The following is a 14,069-nucleotide window of genomic DNA, read 5'->3' on the forward strand; positions in this document are numbered from 1 at the left end:
GACGTGTATTTCAGTGGCAGGTGTTAAACTGAGGAATTCTTTAGACAATGATTTAAAGGGACGTCTAACTATTTTTCAGTTTAAGAAAATGTATAAAGAAAAAATAACTGGACTATATGGAGTTGACATGTAGCAGCTGTTCTGGCTTCTGATTCTTCTGTTTAATCAGTGATGTTTCCATCTGAAATTACTGTAGGTACTGGTTATTAACTGCAACTGTCAGACCGTCTGTTTCTTATTTATGTGTGTTTTGAGAGAGAGACAGGTAAAATCAGACTGTTTTCTTCTCCCTGTTCCTTCTCGATCATGGAATGTGTGTTATAATTTTTGACTGTGGCTTTGTTTGCTGCGGATGGACATGAGTGGAAAAAATAAATGAATGAATGAATTTTAGTTCATGGGCCACATACAGCCCAGTGTGATCTCAGATGGAGAATGGCCAATGAATCCATCGCACAATAACCTTAAAGGACCATCAGCTCCAACATTTTCTTTTTTTGTGTGTAAAGAATTACATGTACATTCTGTAGATGTTCATCATTTTACAAAACAATGAATAAAAAAAAAAAATTCATCACTGGTCCAACTTGAAAAAAATAAGGTAACAATTTGCATGTCTCTTTTTAAGTAGTTCCAACTCTGACATTATTGAGTAAATCCTTCAAGTCTTTTATAATCTGACATACAATCTTACAACATAATTTGCTTTAACCTTGAAAGAGTTAATTTAGTTGAACCATATTCATATTTATCCAAAAGTTGTATTGATATTTAGTGGTCAAACTATTTTATTTAAGATACTCTAACTTATTTATTCTAATTTCATCCTGCTCAAAATGTCAAAAGTGTTTTTGATTTTTACCAACTTCTTAAAATAAGTTGTCAATTTAATAAACAATGTAATATTTTTATGCTGAAAAACTGTAGAAAAGTAACCCTGTTTTCCACCAACCACATGAATCCTTTTAAGAGTCTACACAGAATAAAAAAATGATTTTACAGTTAATCAACTAAATGTGTGTCATACAGCCTATCACCTTTTTCTTTACTTTTTTAAACCTCATTAGTGTCAGCTTGTCTTGGATCCCCGAGCTAAGCTAGCTATGGATTCCAGATCGGGAAAAAAAAAAGTCTGGGAGGACAATAGAGAATTTAACAGACCGGGACATAGTCGTTTGCTTTTACCGCCAACCCTGCAAAGTTAAAGTACCCAACAATCATGAATAGGCCACCACAGAGTAGCCACCTTGTGGTAAAACATATTAAAAAATGCTCATGTAGACCTATAAGTTATGGTGATGTTACTGTTACCTTCATTTTAAGGCTCAAATATATTTTGCTGCTCCAGGCAGATTATCTGAGAGCTTTTTGGCCCAAAATGTCTCTTTTGACAGTAAAGGTTGCCGACAACTGGTTTAGACTCGTGTTTGGAATAAAGTTTTAGTGAAAATGCATATGTTTGGGAAGTACGACTGGATACATGAGACTCGGATTATACCATGAGTTGTGGGCAAGTTTGTAAAATGTTTTGATATAATTTTGCTGTTGTTAAACATGTCTCTGTTTATTTCAACTCATTAGGAATGTTCCGCATTTTTGGATTCTCCGTTTATCCAGGAGGCATACGAGACTGATTTACAAATGGCCATTTTGTGGGTGAAGTATTCCTTTAAGATGCCCAAACCTCTTTTACTCTCAGTACTAGAACTATTACTGGTATTTATGGGCATTTTTATGCAGAGATATAAATTTAACACGTCATCTCTTAGAGATTGTGATCAGACCTCCTCTTGAAATAAAGACTGTAAAATAAAGAAAACCCACAAAATAAAAACACAGCGATGAAGGTGAAAATATAAGACACAGCCTCGTAGGAATTTCATGTTGCATTTACTTCCAGACAAATGTTAAATGTTCAATGGTATTCTGCAGCCCCAAGTGTTTAGTGGTAAGACAAATCACGTTACATTCACTCTGTAGAGTGGTGACTTCATATTACTGCTGTTAAAGTTCAGTGGTTTTCCTGATAGGACAACTCCAACCATCAACCCAACACCAACATGCCTCAGATATAAGTGGCAGTTATGATCATACTAAAACTCTGCTGAACCCCTGTCAGAGAAATCTTATTTATTCATGCACGTGTGTAATATTGTCCTAGTGTTAACCATAAGATGAGGAGTGTGATGTACAGTAGGTGTACGGACAGAACGCAGCTCGGAAGGTTGAAAGCAGACATCATTGGTTCACGAAAAGCTTCGGTAAGTACTAAATGGTGATTTGCTTGTTGTGTTGTGCAGGTGAATACACCTGCTGCATGTTCATCAGGTTGAAGCAGTGCATTACTCAGTCAGTCAGTTAAATATCTCGCCAGTGACTGATGATGCACGACTGAGGAGCACATCAGACGTAAACAGTTACAGTGTAATGGTCTCATCCTTCCTCTTCCCGAAACAGATACATACAGATTTGAAAAGGCTTCACATTGTTGAAAAATCCCCAATACATGCTTTTCATTTTCCCTGCACCTCAAGGCAAAGGAAACACACAATGCATCCCAAAAAATGTGAAACAGTTTCAAATGCTGTATATGCACCCTTATTTTGCTTGTGTCTATTTCAAGCCTCTCAGTATATTTACACATCTGGGACTAAACGGGGATTTGTTGCGGGGGAAAACTCAAGGAACTGAAAGTGGCAGTGAAGGATTTGTCTCATGATGTATAAATAATTGGAAAGGTGCCTTTTATTAAAGACCTGGAAGCACAAAAACGTAGAACATGTTCAGATAATGTCGTAGAAAATGATTCCTAACTCTGAATGCTGATATTCCTTAAATGATCGTAGTTTAGGTGACGTCACATCTGACTGGATCTTGCTGTATCTAATTATCATGTCCACCAATTTCAGCATTTGCCCAGACTGTATGGGTTGATTTCATACACTATGAGGCAAATGAGTCAGTAATGGCTGGACGACAGCTGAATCTAATTATTGTTTTAGTGAGATGTGTTCAGGGCTCGTTTCGATGTGTCACTGTTAGTAACAGGGAGGAGTCCCGCTTCACTAGTGCTTTCCTGAGTTGTTAAATACAAAACAAAAGAAAGTTTAACAATTAGAAAATCACTATGTTCTTCCTTCCTTTTCATACAGTTTTTTTGCTCCAATGCTCTTGGATCTCCAGCACGGTGGCGATACTCAGTCTGGAACCTCTTCAGTCCGTTATCTGTGGCAGGAGTGCACATGATACAAGAACAGTGAAAGCCAAATGATACAGATGCAGTCAGAAAGTCAGAGCCTTTGGTTCTGTTTAGTTGGATTCAATCCGATTTGTTTTGTCTTGTGTCATTGGTGACTTGGCTACAGTACGTGGAAAATTTGCTTTTGTACATGTAGTGTGAACAAAGAAATGGTGAAATATTCAGGAATTATTATTTTTTTTGTATTGCAACCGCACTTTAACACGTCCATCAGTTCATCTCAGATCAGGAAGAAAAACCTTGAGTTCCTCTTCTGTCAATTCACTTCAGTTCAGGTAGATCCACCTTTTTTTTAGCATCTGAGTTAATTTAAGTTTGGTTTGGTTCAGTTTAGTGCAGTTCAGTTCAGTTCGCTTCAGCTGGGGTTCAGGCCCCAGCAGCAGTAAGAAACCAACAGTATCTGTTTCAGTCGACTCCTCAGACTATCCTCCACTGAATCACGCTCATGTCCTTCCCTCCAGTTGACACCAGGTAGCTGTCATCATGCAGAAAAGTCACGTTGGTCACGTGACTGCTGTGGCCGCCATAAACATGGCTGGGAGCCTGGAAAGAAAAACAAATAAAGAGCTTTGCCTTTCAATAAATTGTGAATGAAAGTTTTAGTCCCATGTTTTTGTGTCTAAGGTGCTTTCAGACCTAGAGTTGTCTTGCTTTGGTCCGAATCAGGGACTAATTTTGTTACAAAGTTGTATAATTACCTAGAGTTGGTTCGTGTTCTCACGGCAGCATTTACAAGCGGACCAGTTAACATGCCTTGTGTGAGAAAGCTGCTCTTGATTCGACAGAATTTCCATGCGGGAAAAATCCAGGAAGTAAACAAAATGTTGAAGAAGAGTACACTTGCAAGATAAATGTGACACTTTCTAATGTCACAGTGGAGGGACAACTATGCAGCTTGATTTTAGCGCTGCTCATCGTGGACTATATTGCTGTCATTGTTCATTTTAATCAAACCATACAGTTTGAAAACGAGGCACGGCTCCAACTAGAAAACAATGTTTTGATGCATTGGATGTGCTGAATGTGCATATTAAGGCAGTACAGGAGGAGGTGCACATTATCAATCCTCCAGGACTGTAACATGCTCATGTTTAACCCAAACAATGTGTAATGCGACTGCAGTTGGTTCGGATCAAAGTCAGAACACGTTCTCACCACAAACGAACCGCAGAGTTTGTTTGTAACCGGACTGAGATCACCTCTTCAAGAAGGTCTGGGTCTGGTTGTTTTGGTGCACACCTGAGTGCGATTGCTGTGTTCACACCTGCCCAAACGAACCGCACTTAAGGGGGCAAACCAACCTCAGTTTGACTGAACCGAACCAAACAAGGCAGGTGTGAAAGCACCCTGAGTGACCAATGGGAACCACGGTTTTTAAAATTGGTCCAGTATTGAATGAGAGGACAGTACATAGTATCTTACCCTGAACTGTGAACAGGGGTGTGAGAACAGGTGGACCTTCCCAAAGTCGTCCCCAGTAACCAGGAGGCTCTTATCATTGGACCTGCAGACAGCGTTGATGTCGGTGCCGTCTGAGCCGTCGGGCCACAAGCCTGAGGAGCAGAGACGACTATCGATTGGACAATAAAACACAAACACACACCTAGAGAAAAAGAAGTAAGGAGCCTTCACTTACCAAAGACCTGGAAACCTAGAGGGCAGGTGTGGGTGGCCCACTCTATGTCTCTGGTGGTCTCCACACTGACCACCTGTTTACACACTGACGGGATCCCTAGGAAAACACACACAAACAAAGTACACAACATGTTTTAGCATATGTTAATATTATGGGTGCTGTTATGTTGACAAAAATGTTTCTTATTCTGTCTTGGTCATTTAGACGTACATCAGTTCACATGTAAACTATTTTTGAAATGGAAAAGAAATTGAATTAAAGGGATAGTCTGGAAAACAACAGCTTTGTCTTTGGCTGTGAGTGAATGACAATGATCATACTTACAATACAGTATCTCATAGTCCCCTGAATTAGACACCAGGTACTGGGAGTCCACTGACCAGTCCAGATGGGTGATGAAACTAGAGTGGCCCTGAGATGTGACACAAAAAGACCAGGTTAGATAATTTAGCTTCACTGTATTCCTGGACTAGAGGCAGTATGGTTTTCAAGCACCAGAAATGATTCTAAAAATGTGGATTGGATTTGATATGGCCGCCCTCAGTCATTATGTTTACGTAGACTCAGCACTGTATGACTCAGCCTGTTGTCATTTACCATTTTACAGCTCCTGCATCGACACACAGTGAGGACAGGGTGTACGGAACGGAGGCCCAAACATAGAGCCCAGGAGGGGACTAAATATAAAGATGATGCCTGGAGGAACTAAAAATAATGGAGCCACGGATGAGGGGGGGATTATAAATACAGGTGCTCACCGAGCATTTTCCCACTCGGCTGTACTTCCTTCCATTTTCCACCACAGCGTAGATGTAGATGTAGTTGTCATGGGAGCCGATGGCCAGGAAGTTACCATCTAAATAACACAAAAGAAGACAAGAAGATTATTGACGGTAAAATAAAACAAAATGTACATCTTTGAAGTTTTGCCTTCTTAATATTTTCCCCTGACGTGAACACACACTGTGCTGTAACAAATAACAACAGACAGTGAAAACACTCTGTATGCACAGGGGAAACACTCTGTCAGCAGTTATCACCATACCTGGCCCGTAGCACATGACGGACAGCTGTTCATTCCCATCTGTGTGCACTGTGACGAGATCCTTAGAGTCAGTGTCCAGAACCAGCCACCTGCAGGATCAATGACAGCTCAACAACCTTGCTTTTAAAATCTGCTCTTGAAGATTGTGCCAATGACGGTTTTCTTTTTTAGCTGATCAAATCATGTAAACATTTCTTCAGTGTTGTTTGGTGATGGGATCTCCTACCTGCCAGTCTGCGTTCCTATGGCAACCACAGCTCCAGATGGGTGGAAGCCTGCTGATTGGGCAGCATCCTATCAGACACAGGAAGAAAAATATATTTAATGTCCACCTCCACTAAAAAAGAAAAAAGGTATTTTGCTCAGTGTGACTTCAGTTGGATGTTTGAGCTTCACAGCGCAGAATGATGTATGTGCAGGGTTTAAAACTAAAAGGCTGTTTTTCAAAATCACTATAAACCATAAGAGAACGTCCTCTGCACTCATTGGTCAGATGCATCTGGGAAGGGAGCAAGAAAGTCAATACAGGAAGAAAGTCCTGTGTTCTGGACTAGCACATATTTCTGTGAGAGAAACACTGGTAATGCAATTTAACATGAAGCAATGGCAGAGCTGGAATATGCTGTAATAATTATCTGGGCAACATATCTATACCAGCAGAGCGCCAAATGCACTTCAAGGAAATGTCTTGAAAATATAATACTCTTTTACACTTTGCAAAGAAGATGTGCTGCCTTCAGATAACTGAGCAGAACAAGGGAGCTAATATTAGCTAGTTGCTGCTGCTACTGCTACGCAGGCTGCTACAGTTTGTGTGCTCTGTCGCATCCAAGAATGCAAAGCACACTTGGCTACAGGAGGTAGTTGGGTTGGATCAAGGTCGGATCATGTTCCCATCACACACAAACGACTCCAGAGATCGTTTGGGACCTGACCAAGACGACCTCCTCTCAAGGGTCTCACTGTGATCATATTAGTCCATGTGATTATTGTGTTTACACCTGCCTAAACAAATCTCACCAAGGGGTACAACAAACCAGAGTCCGATTTTAACTGGACTAAAAAGTGCAAGTTAATCTCAGTTTAAGTGGAGGTGTAAGTACGAGCAGGATTTTGTGACATCACAACTAGTTTAGAAGCCATATATGCAACATATTTCGTTTCATATTACTCTGATTGTTTTAATGCACATTTTAGTTGCTCAGTGTCTGTCTTCTCTAAAGGACCTGCTAAAACAGTGGGTGATTCATCACTTCTTGTGTGCTGTGTAATTCCCATAACTGACCCCAGGGGGCAGTGTTGACTAATCTTACCTCCATGCTCTTGGTCCAGATGAGCTGATGGGAACTTGAGTCCCACAGGCAGACCTGCCTGTCATAACCGCAGGTGAGGAACTGAGGCTTCCAGGGGTGGACAGCCAGACCCCACAGCTCATCAGTGTGACCCTGGAGAAGAGAGGAAAGGAGATTCTTCATCTGCTACAACATCACAGCCTTTCAAATGTGACCTTTACTTTGTTAAGTGCTTGGACGACACCTTAAACGAGCCGCAACAATCAAAAATATTCATAACTAGGTTTAAATTGGTGTGTAATCACCTGAAAGAATTGTTGTGTTTTCTTTAGCTTGGAATGAGCCCTTCAAATCTACATGCAGAGCGGGCCGTCTTCCACTGAGCCAACTGTGTTGCCCCACCATGTTTCTACAGTGGCCCAGAACAAACAAACCAAACACTGGCTCTAGAGAGTTGCTTCTGTGTCTTTACATCACCTGAACACCACTGTAGGTTCTCAGACATGCAGGGATGAAGCGGTGTGTGCTAGATGCCACTTAATCCTTAACACTGTCCTTTAATGATTAATTGGTTGATCAATAGACAGAAAATTAAACTGCATCTACTCATTTCATGCAAAATACCACAGGTTGTCGGGTTCCAGCTAATACAACTGTGGTTTTGCTGCTCTTCTCAATCAAGAAAGTATCTGGCAGATTAATCGCTAATAAAAATAGTTGTTAGTCGCAGTCCTGCATCTTGGTACACGATGTAGATAAAGTGTACTGAGGCTGTTGCATCTACCTGTGTAATTGGAACGAATTCTCCATCCAAACTGCCCTGCAAGACAAAGTGCTTGGTGGTCCCGATGAGCACAGTCTCCCCTCTGCCCTCTGCTATGGTCCGGATGGGACCAAACAACTCAGGCACCTGTGGAGAAAACACAACAATCACATAAACCATCTATTCACCTGGAATCCTGCATTGGCCAGAATAAACATCAAACAATATTTCACTGCATAATGTTGTCTCTACAGAGCAACAAAGACACGAGAGAAACATTCTCATCACTATAAATATCTATGAATCTCATTGAAAGCACGATCCCATCTCGTCCTCTGTAATATTTATGATATGGTGCAGTAGTCAGAATGCACAGTCCGCCGCCTCGGGCAGGAGTGCAATTTCTGGCTAATATAAGCAACCTACTTTCAAAGAAGGAGCTGCAGCTTAGCATTTTATTAAAACATTAACAGAGTGTGGTAATAGCAGGTCGGATCATTAGGATGCTGCAGAGAAGCTGAGCATAAACTCATGCATTACTGTAATTAAATCATTCCTAAAAGTACCACATGCATTTTTTATAAACTTCAATTTTTTATGTTTCAAAGCAGCATTGGAATATTTAATGCTCGTGATTCCTGCTGAACTTGTCCCTCACCTCCACTGTCTGTATCTGCTGGTAGCCGCTGTCCCACGAGATGAGCCTGCGGTCTTTCCCTCCAGACACTAGCGTGCCGTTCCTCAGCATGCACAGAGCAAAGATGCTGCCCTCGTGAGCTCCTTGGATGACGTGGCTGATACGATTAGTGCCTGCGTGACAGAGATGGGATGAGATGGATGAGCAGGTTCAGTTGGAGACAGTGGGACAGAAAGGTCAAATGCTTGAGGAGGGCAGATTAAGAGACGGACAGACAGGCTGATCAATAGACACATCAGACACACAAAGAGATCACATTGGACCACTTTGGTATAAATAAAGGTTGATAAATGAATGAACGAACGTGCCTTTTCCCCACACCAAAATGTTCCCACTTGAGTCTCCTGTGATGGCGTCTCCATTTTCTGCAAAGGTCACACACAACACAAACTTGGGCTTCTCTTGTTTCTGCAAGAAACACAAGAACACACATTTTGTTTTACGGCCATTGATTATTTTTACGTCGCTATAAATGGGATCATAGATCATAACACTGACAGTCATGATTGCATTTGTGCCTCTACATCAGAGTTTATTGCTGTACAGTATTGACATAACATGTGGGGAACAGTCTGGCGTCCCACCTCAAACAGTCCTTGCTTCTTGACCAGCACGCCTTTCTCCAGGTTCCAGAAATAGAGATGGGATTTGCCACAGGTCACCACGATGTTGCTGTCTGTCGGGTGGAAGTCTGCAGCGAACACCGACTCGTTGGAGCACTGAATAGAAACACATAAATCAAGAAACAGTGAAACTACACATGCACACTTTTAACAGAAACATAATTAGAGCAGTGTGTCAGGTTACGTCTTAACACACACACACTATCCTAGCCTCCAAATAATGTGTCTAATTTTGAGAAAATATGTTCCTATGACTCTTGAGAGTATCAACAACTTAAATCCTCATAGCAAGGGAGCAGTTCCCTACTTTTATATTATACAAAGGCATACTGAAGTCAACACAAATGCACTAAACAGACTTTGGAGAGAGAGTTGGGTGAAGATATAGACAATGAGATTTGGGAGGAGAGTCTTGAAAGTGTGCATAAATTTCCCCATAGATTTCCCCTCTCTGTTGTAGGTGTAAGGAGGCAGACAGACGGGACATTAACACATTCACTTGAGACATGTCAGAAATCGTTTATTTATTGGAAGAGTATATTTGAATGTTTCTCTAAAGCCTTTGAGAAGAACTGAGAACCTAACCCACTAGTTGCTGTCCTAGGTGCCACGAGTGTGTTACTGGCAGACAAGTATGAAAATCAGGCCGTGTCATTTGGTATGGTGGTGGCAAAGACACTTATTCTACTTATGTGGAAGTCAGACTGTGCACCAACATATGATAAGTGGAAAAGAGAGCTGATGAATATATTTAGAAAGGTTAAGGATCGGTGAATTTGGAGCCCTGTACTCGAGTATCTCAGGAGTAGTGAAACAGTCTAACTGAGGAGCAGTAAACCCTCTATCGCTGTGTATATGTATTTTATTTTACAAGCAATGCTGAAGTCCTAGGACTTGTTTTTAGTTTTTCTACCTATAAAGATATTTTGTTGTTACAATGATGTACTGAGCAAGTTTTAGTTTGAAAATCCTAAAATAAAGGTAAAAAAAAAACCCCCATACAAACACGCACAAACATACCTTGACCTCAGCCAGTCTGTCCTCTCTCTGCCAGTCCCAGACAGAGAGGACGTGGTCGTTGGAGTCGTCAACAACACACAGTGTGTTTCCTCCATTCTAACAGACAGAAAAAGACACAAAGTCATGTTTATCTACTGACAAAATGGAAACTAAGTTCGGTCAAAAACTGCATTAAGGTGATACTTAACCCCTGAAATCATTGTATGTTAATCAGTTACTCTGCCCATGTTAAATTTGGGAAGAAAACTTTTTCTTGCGTGCTTCCACTCTGAACGAAGAATCCAAAAACACAGAAAATTCTTGATGAATTGGAGTAAAAGGGGGGCATGTTTAAAACCAGCAAAACTACAGCCAAACATCAGCTTATAAACTTTTACACAACTCACACTGCAGTATAATCCACGTCCACTGATTCAGTCATATGCTAAGTACAAATTGAACTAAAAGTGAAACTTACCCAAACTCTCTTCAAAGCCAGACTCCACTAACAAAAACAGTAATTTTACCTAACTGAGCATGAGAGCTGCTGGTCTACTACTGCCTCTATCAGTTAGTTTGTGTTTTTGTGTGACTTTGGTGAATCCAAACTAACTTTTTAAAACTCCAAAGTCACACAATAATACAAACAAACTGATAGAGGCAGCAGTAGACCCATGATCAGTGAGGTAAAATTAAAGTATGGAGCATACAGCTGGATAACTGATACTTGGATTATACTGCACGAGTTGTGTGAGAGTTTGCAAAAGGCTGTTTTGACATAGTTTTGATTTTATTAATTGAAGTCGCTTATGACTTCAATTCATCAAGCATCGTCTCAGTTTTTTGATTTTTCGTTCAATGTGGAGGAAGCCAGAAAAACAAAATTTTCCTCACAAACTCAGTGTAACACGGGCTGAGCAACTGATATACAAATGATCATTTGAGGCGTGAATTATTCCTTTAACCTCATTGTTGAAAGTATCGGTGGTGTTTCCTTACCGACTTGGAGAAAGCCAGGCAGACCAGGGCTCGGTCAAAGAATCCTGCACCCAGAACATGAAGTGTGTTGAGGCTGACAGAGTCCCACACACGGACATGAGGAGCCAGCTGCTGCCAAGAACAAAACACACACATAAACACGGACACAACACCAGGAGAGGTACATCATCAGTATGATGTGATGTAAGGCTTACTGAAGCATTCACTGAATTCAATGAATATATAAGTGAACACAGAGGGAATGTTTTTTTAACATCTGAGTCTGTTTAGGCAAGACAGGTTTATTTATATAGCACCATTCAGAAGCAATGCAATTCAAAGTGCTCTACAGAGGCACTGAAATACACGCTGGAAAAGGTTCCTTAAATCAGAGGTTCAAGTCTGGGTGTGATCCTAGATTCATATCTGAGCTTCAAGTCCCACATTAATAAGGTGATGCAAACACAATTTTTCCACCTCAGAAAAATACCTTAAATATCATATATAAATCAAAAAGATGCTGATTCATGCCTTTATTTCAAGTCGACTTGATTGCTGTAATGCACTTTTTACTGGCACCCCAAAAAACCCACAGAGAGACTTCAACTCATTCAAAACTCTGCAGCTCAGCAATTAACCACAACTATGTGCAGAGAGCACATCACCCCAGGTTCAGCTGCTCTGCACTTACTTCCTCTAACACTCAGAATTGATTTCAAGGTCCTTGTTTTATGCAAAGTCCTCAATGGCCAAGGACCAAAGTACACCTGAAATAACTCCCTTGTTAACTACTTGCCTTCAAGAACACTGTGATCAGCAACAGCCAAATGAAATCGGGGATACAGCTTTTGTCAATAACACTCCAAAGCTATGGATCACACTACCTGGAGATATCAGGGGAACTAGTTTGCTAAATGTTTTTTAAAGAAAGCTAAAAACATATTTATTCACTCTAGCCTTTAACTAGCAAAGACTTGGCTAATACAGGCCTGAAACTCTTTCTTTGAAGACGTCACACTGCGGCAATTCCTTTAAAATTTCTTACTTGATTTTACAATTTACAATTTTGTGATTTTAAGACATATGGTTTTGCTGATACTGAGCTATGATGCCTTCTCTGTACTCAATATTCATCTTATTTATTGTTTTTAACTTGTATTTAAAGTCCTTACAGGATAAGACATTAAGAAAACACTGAAACTGCATTTGAAAGAGAATAACTAGGGATGAGCGAGTATACCATTATGTGGATCTGTGTCTGTATCTGTTCGACCAACTAAGTGATCTGTATCTTTACTCGAAGTAGGCGGAGTTATTGGCAGATGTGGGTGGGGGTCAAATCAAAAGAGGGTTGGGCCTAATCAGAAGTTGTTATTTTAAGACTGAAATTGTTATGGATTGATCTGAAGTTGCAATATTTATTACCTATGAGAAAAGTATTTACAGAACAGCCTCAGAATTGAGCCTCAGGGCATTTTTATTGCAAGTGTAACAGAGTAAACATAGCTACCCAAATGAGGATTCTCCTTTATCACGAGTACAGATAATGACACATTTTACTCATATGATACTCGTACTCATAAAAAGTACATTATCTGTACTGAATACTCAACCCTAACATTAACAACAAGAAGTGAGAGCAAGTGAATACAAAGTTACAGATTAAACATAAGTTAGGCATCTAGTTTAGTGGACAGCTGCTGTGGACAATAATGTTTGAAGCCCTGATATAAATGAGTATTCAGGAACCTTGCTCCACAGGTGAGGAGTGGAGAAACTTAGAACTTCATCTTGCTTGGTTTAGATCGCTGAGGAAATTTGTCACAGATGATCCGAGAGGTCTGGATGTTTCGTAACGTACAATCAGAGATGCATTTAGGCCTAAGATCATTCAGTGCTTTATAGAGAAGTAATAGGATTTTGAAATCTATCCTCTGACGCATGGGAATCCAGTGCTGTGACTCAAGGACCAGTGTAATGTGCTCCACTCCGAATTTTCTGAACCATCGGGGTAAACATAATTTCATACAGCAGAACTCTTCACTCCACTCACAGATCAGATGCTGAAAGCTAAAGTGATGTAATATCAATAAAAGACCTCGCTTACTTTTCCATCCCAAGAGGTGCCAGCCACCTGCCCAGTTGCTATGGTGATTTTATCGGGGTGGACAGCCAAGCTGGTGAAGAGAAAGACGTGAAAAAACAGACATGAAAACAGTTAAAAACCTTTCAACATCAAAAGAGCCGTTTGAATAAAGATAAGCAACGTGCTCCGAGAACATGAAAGGAGGTTTTTAAAGCTGTGAATACGATATTCACTGTAGCTACCACACGCTGTCTGTACTAATGTGAGGGGGGAATGAAACAGTTCAAGATAAATTCATACGCTTTTTGGGTATGGCGGTGTAGGAACACTCGTAGCATGTGTGAAGCTTTAACGCTTTCTCTTCAAAGGATTAAGAATCTGTTTGCAATCCATGCTTTGATCTGTAATCCAATGTGTTCATTAATAAACTGAACTTTTATTAACCTCAGAGCGTGATAACATAATTATGGCTGTGTCTTTTAAGCGTAACTCATCACATTACACACTTTCTCCCTTTGATGCTCGTGCACGAAATGCCTGCACGCTAACACACAGCACTTGAGTGCACTTGTTACCTTCCCTCATTACAGTTATTTTGCACTTAGTGGGTTTAAAGAAATGAAAGCACTCTGTGAATAAACTCTGCAGACTTTAGGGGTGTAGAAAAGGCGCAAATATCAAATCTAACAGG

At 40.5% G+C, this 14,069-nt stretch overlaps 1 protein-coding gene across 12 annotated transcripts in view; it reads right to left on the reverse strand.

Moving 5' to 3' along the window:
- Window positions 1-1,874: 1,874 nt before the first annotated feature.
- Window positions 1,875-14,069, reverse strand: part of eml1 (EMAP like 1) — a 76,796-nt gene continuing 64,601 nt past the window's right edge. For 11 of the 12 annotated variants that reach the window (XM_033642281.2, XM_033642277.2, XM_033642279.2 and 8 more), the window contains 15 exons: window positions 13,400-13,469; window positions 11,314-11,424; window positions 10,336-10,431; window positions 9,277-9,411; window positions 9,001-9,100; window positions 8,654-8,805; window positions 8,017-8,142; window positions 7,254-7,385; window positions 6,167-6,234; window positions 5,941-6,029; window positions 5,654-5,751; window positions 5,220-5,307; window positions 4,896-4,991; window positions 4,682-4,812; window positions 1,875-3,802 (listed from right to left, as the gene is read on the reverse strand). In XM_033642281.2, the coding sequence (XP_033498172.1) occupies window positions 3,677-3,802; window positions 4,682-4,812; window positions 4,896-4,991; window positions 5,220-5,307; window positions 5,654-5,751; window positions 5,941-6,029; window positions 6,167-6,234; window positions 7,254-7,385; window positions 8,017-8,142; window positions 8,654-8,805; window positions 9,001-9,100; window positions 9,277-9,411; window positions 10,336-10,431; window positions 11,314-11,424; window positions 13,400-13,469 (1,618 nt within the window). In that variant the 3' untranslated portion in view covers window positions 1,875-3,676. The remainder of the gene's footprint in view (window positions 3,803-4,681; window positions 4,813-4,895; window positions 4,992-5,219; window positions 5,308-5,653; window positions 5,752-5,940; window positions 6,030-6,166; window positions 6,235-7,253; window positions 7,386-8,016; window positions 8,143-8,653; window positions 8,806-9,000; window positions 9,101-9,276; window positions 9,412-10,335; window positions 10,432-11,313; window positions 11,425-13,399; window positions 13,470-14,069) is intronic. The other variant, XM_033642278.2, reaches the window with a different exon arrangement.

The sequence above is a fragment of the Epinephelus lanceolatus genome, chromosome 15, assembly GCF_041903045.1.
Source record: "Epinephelus lanceolatus isolate andai-2023 chromosome 15, ASM4190304v1, whole genome shotgun sequence".
Taxonomy (NCBI): domain Eukaryota; kingdom Metazoa; phylum Chordata; class Actinopteri; order Perciformes; family Serranidae; genus Epinephelus; species Epinephelus lanceolatus.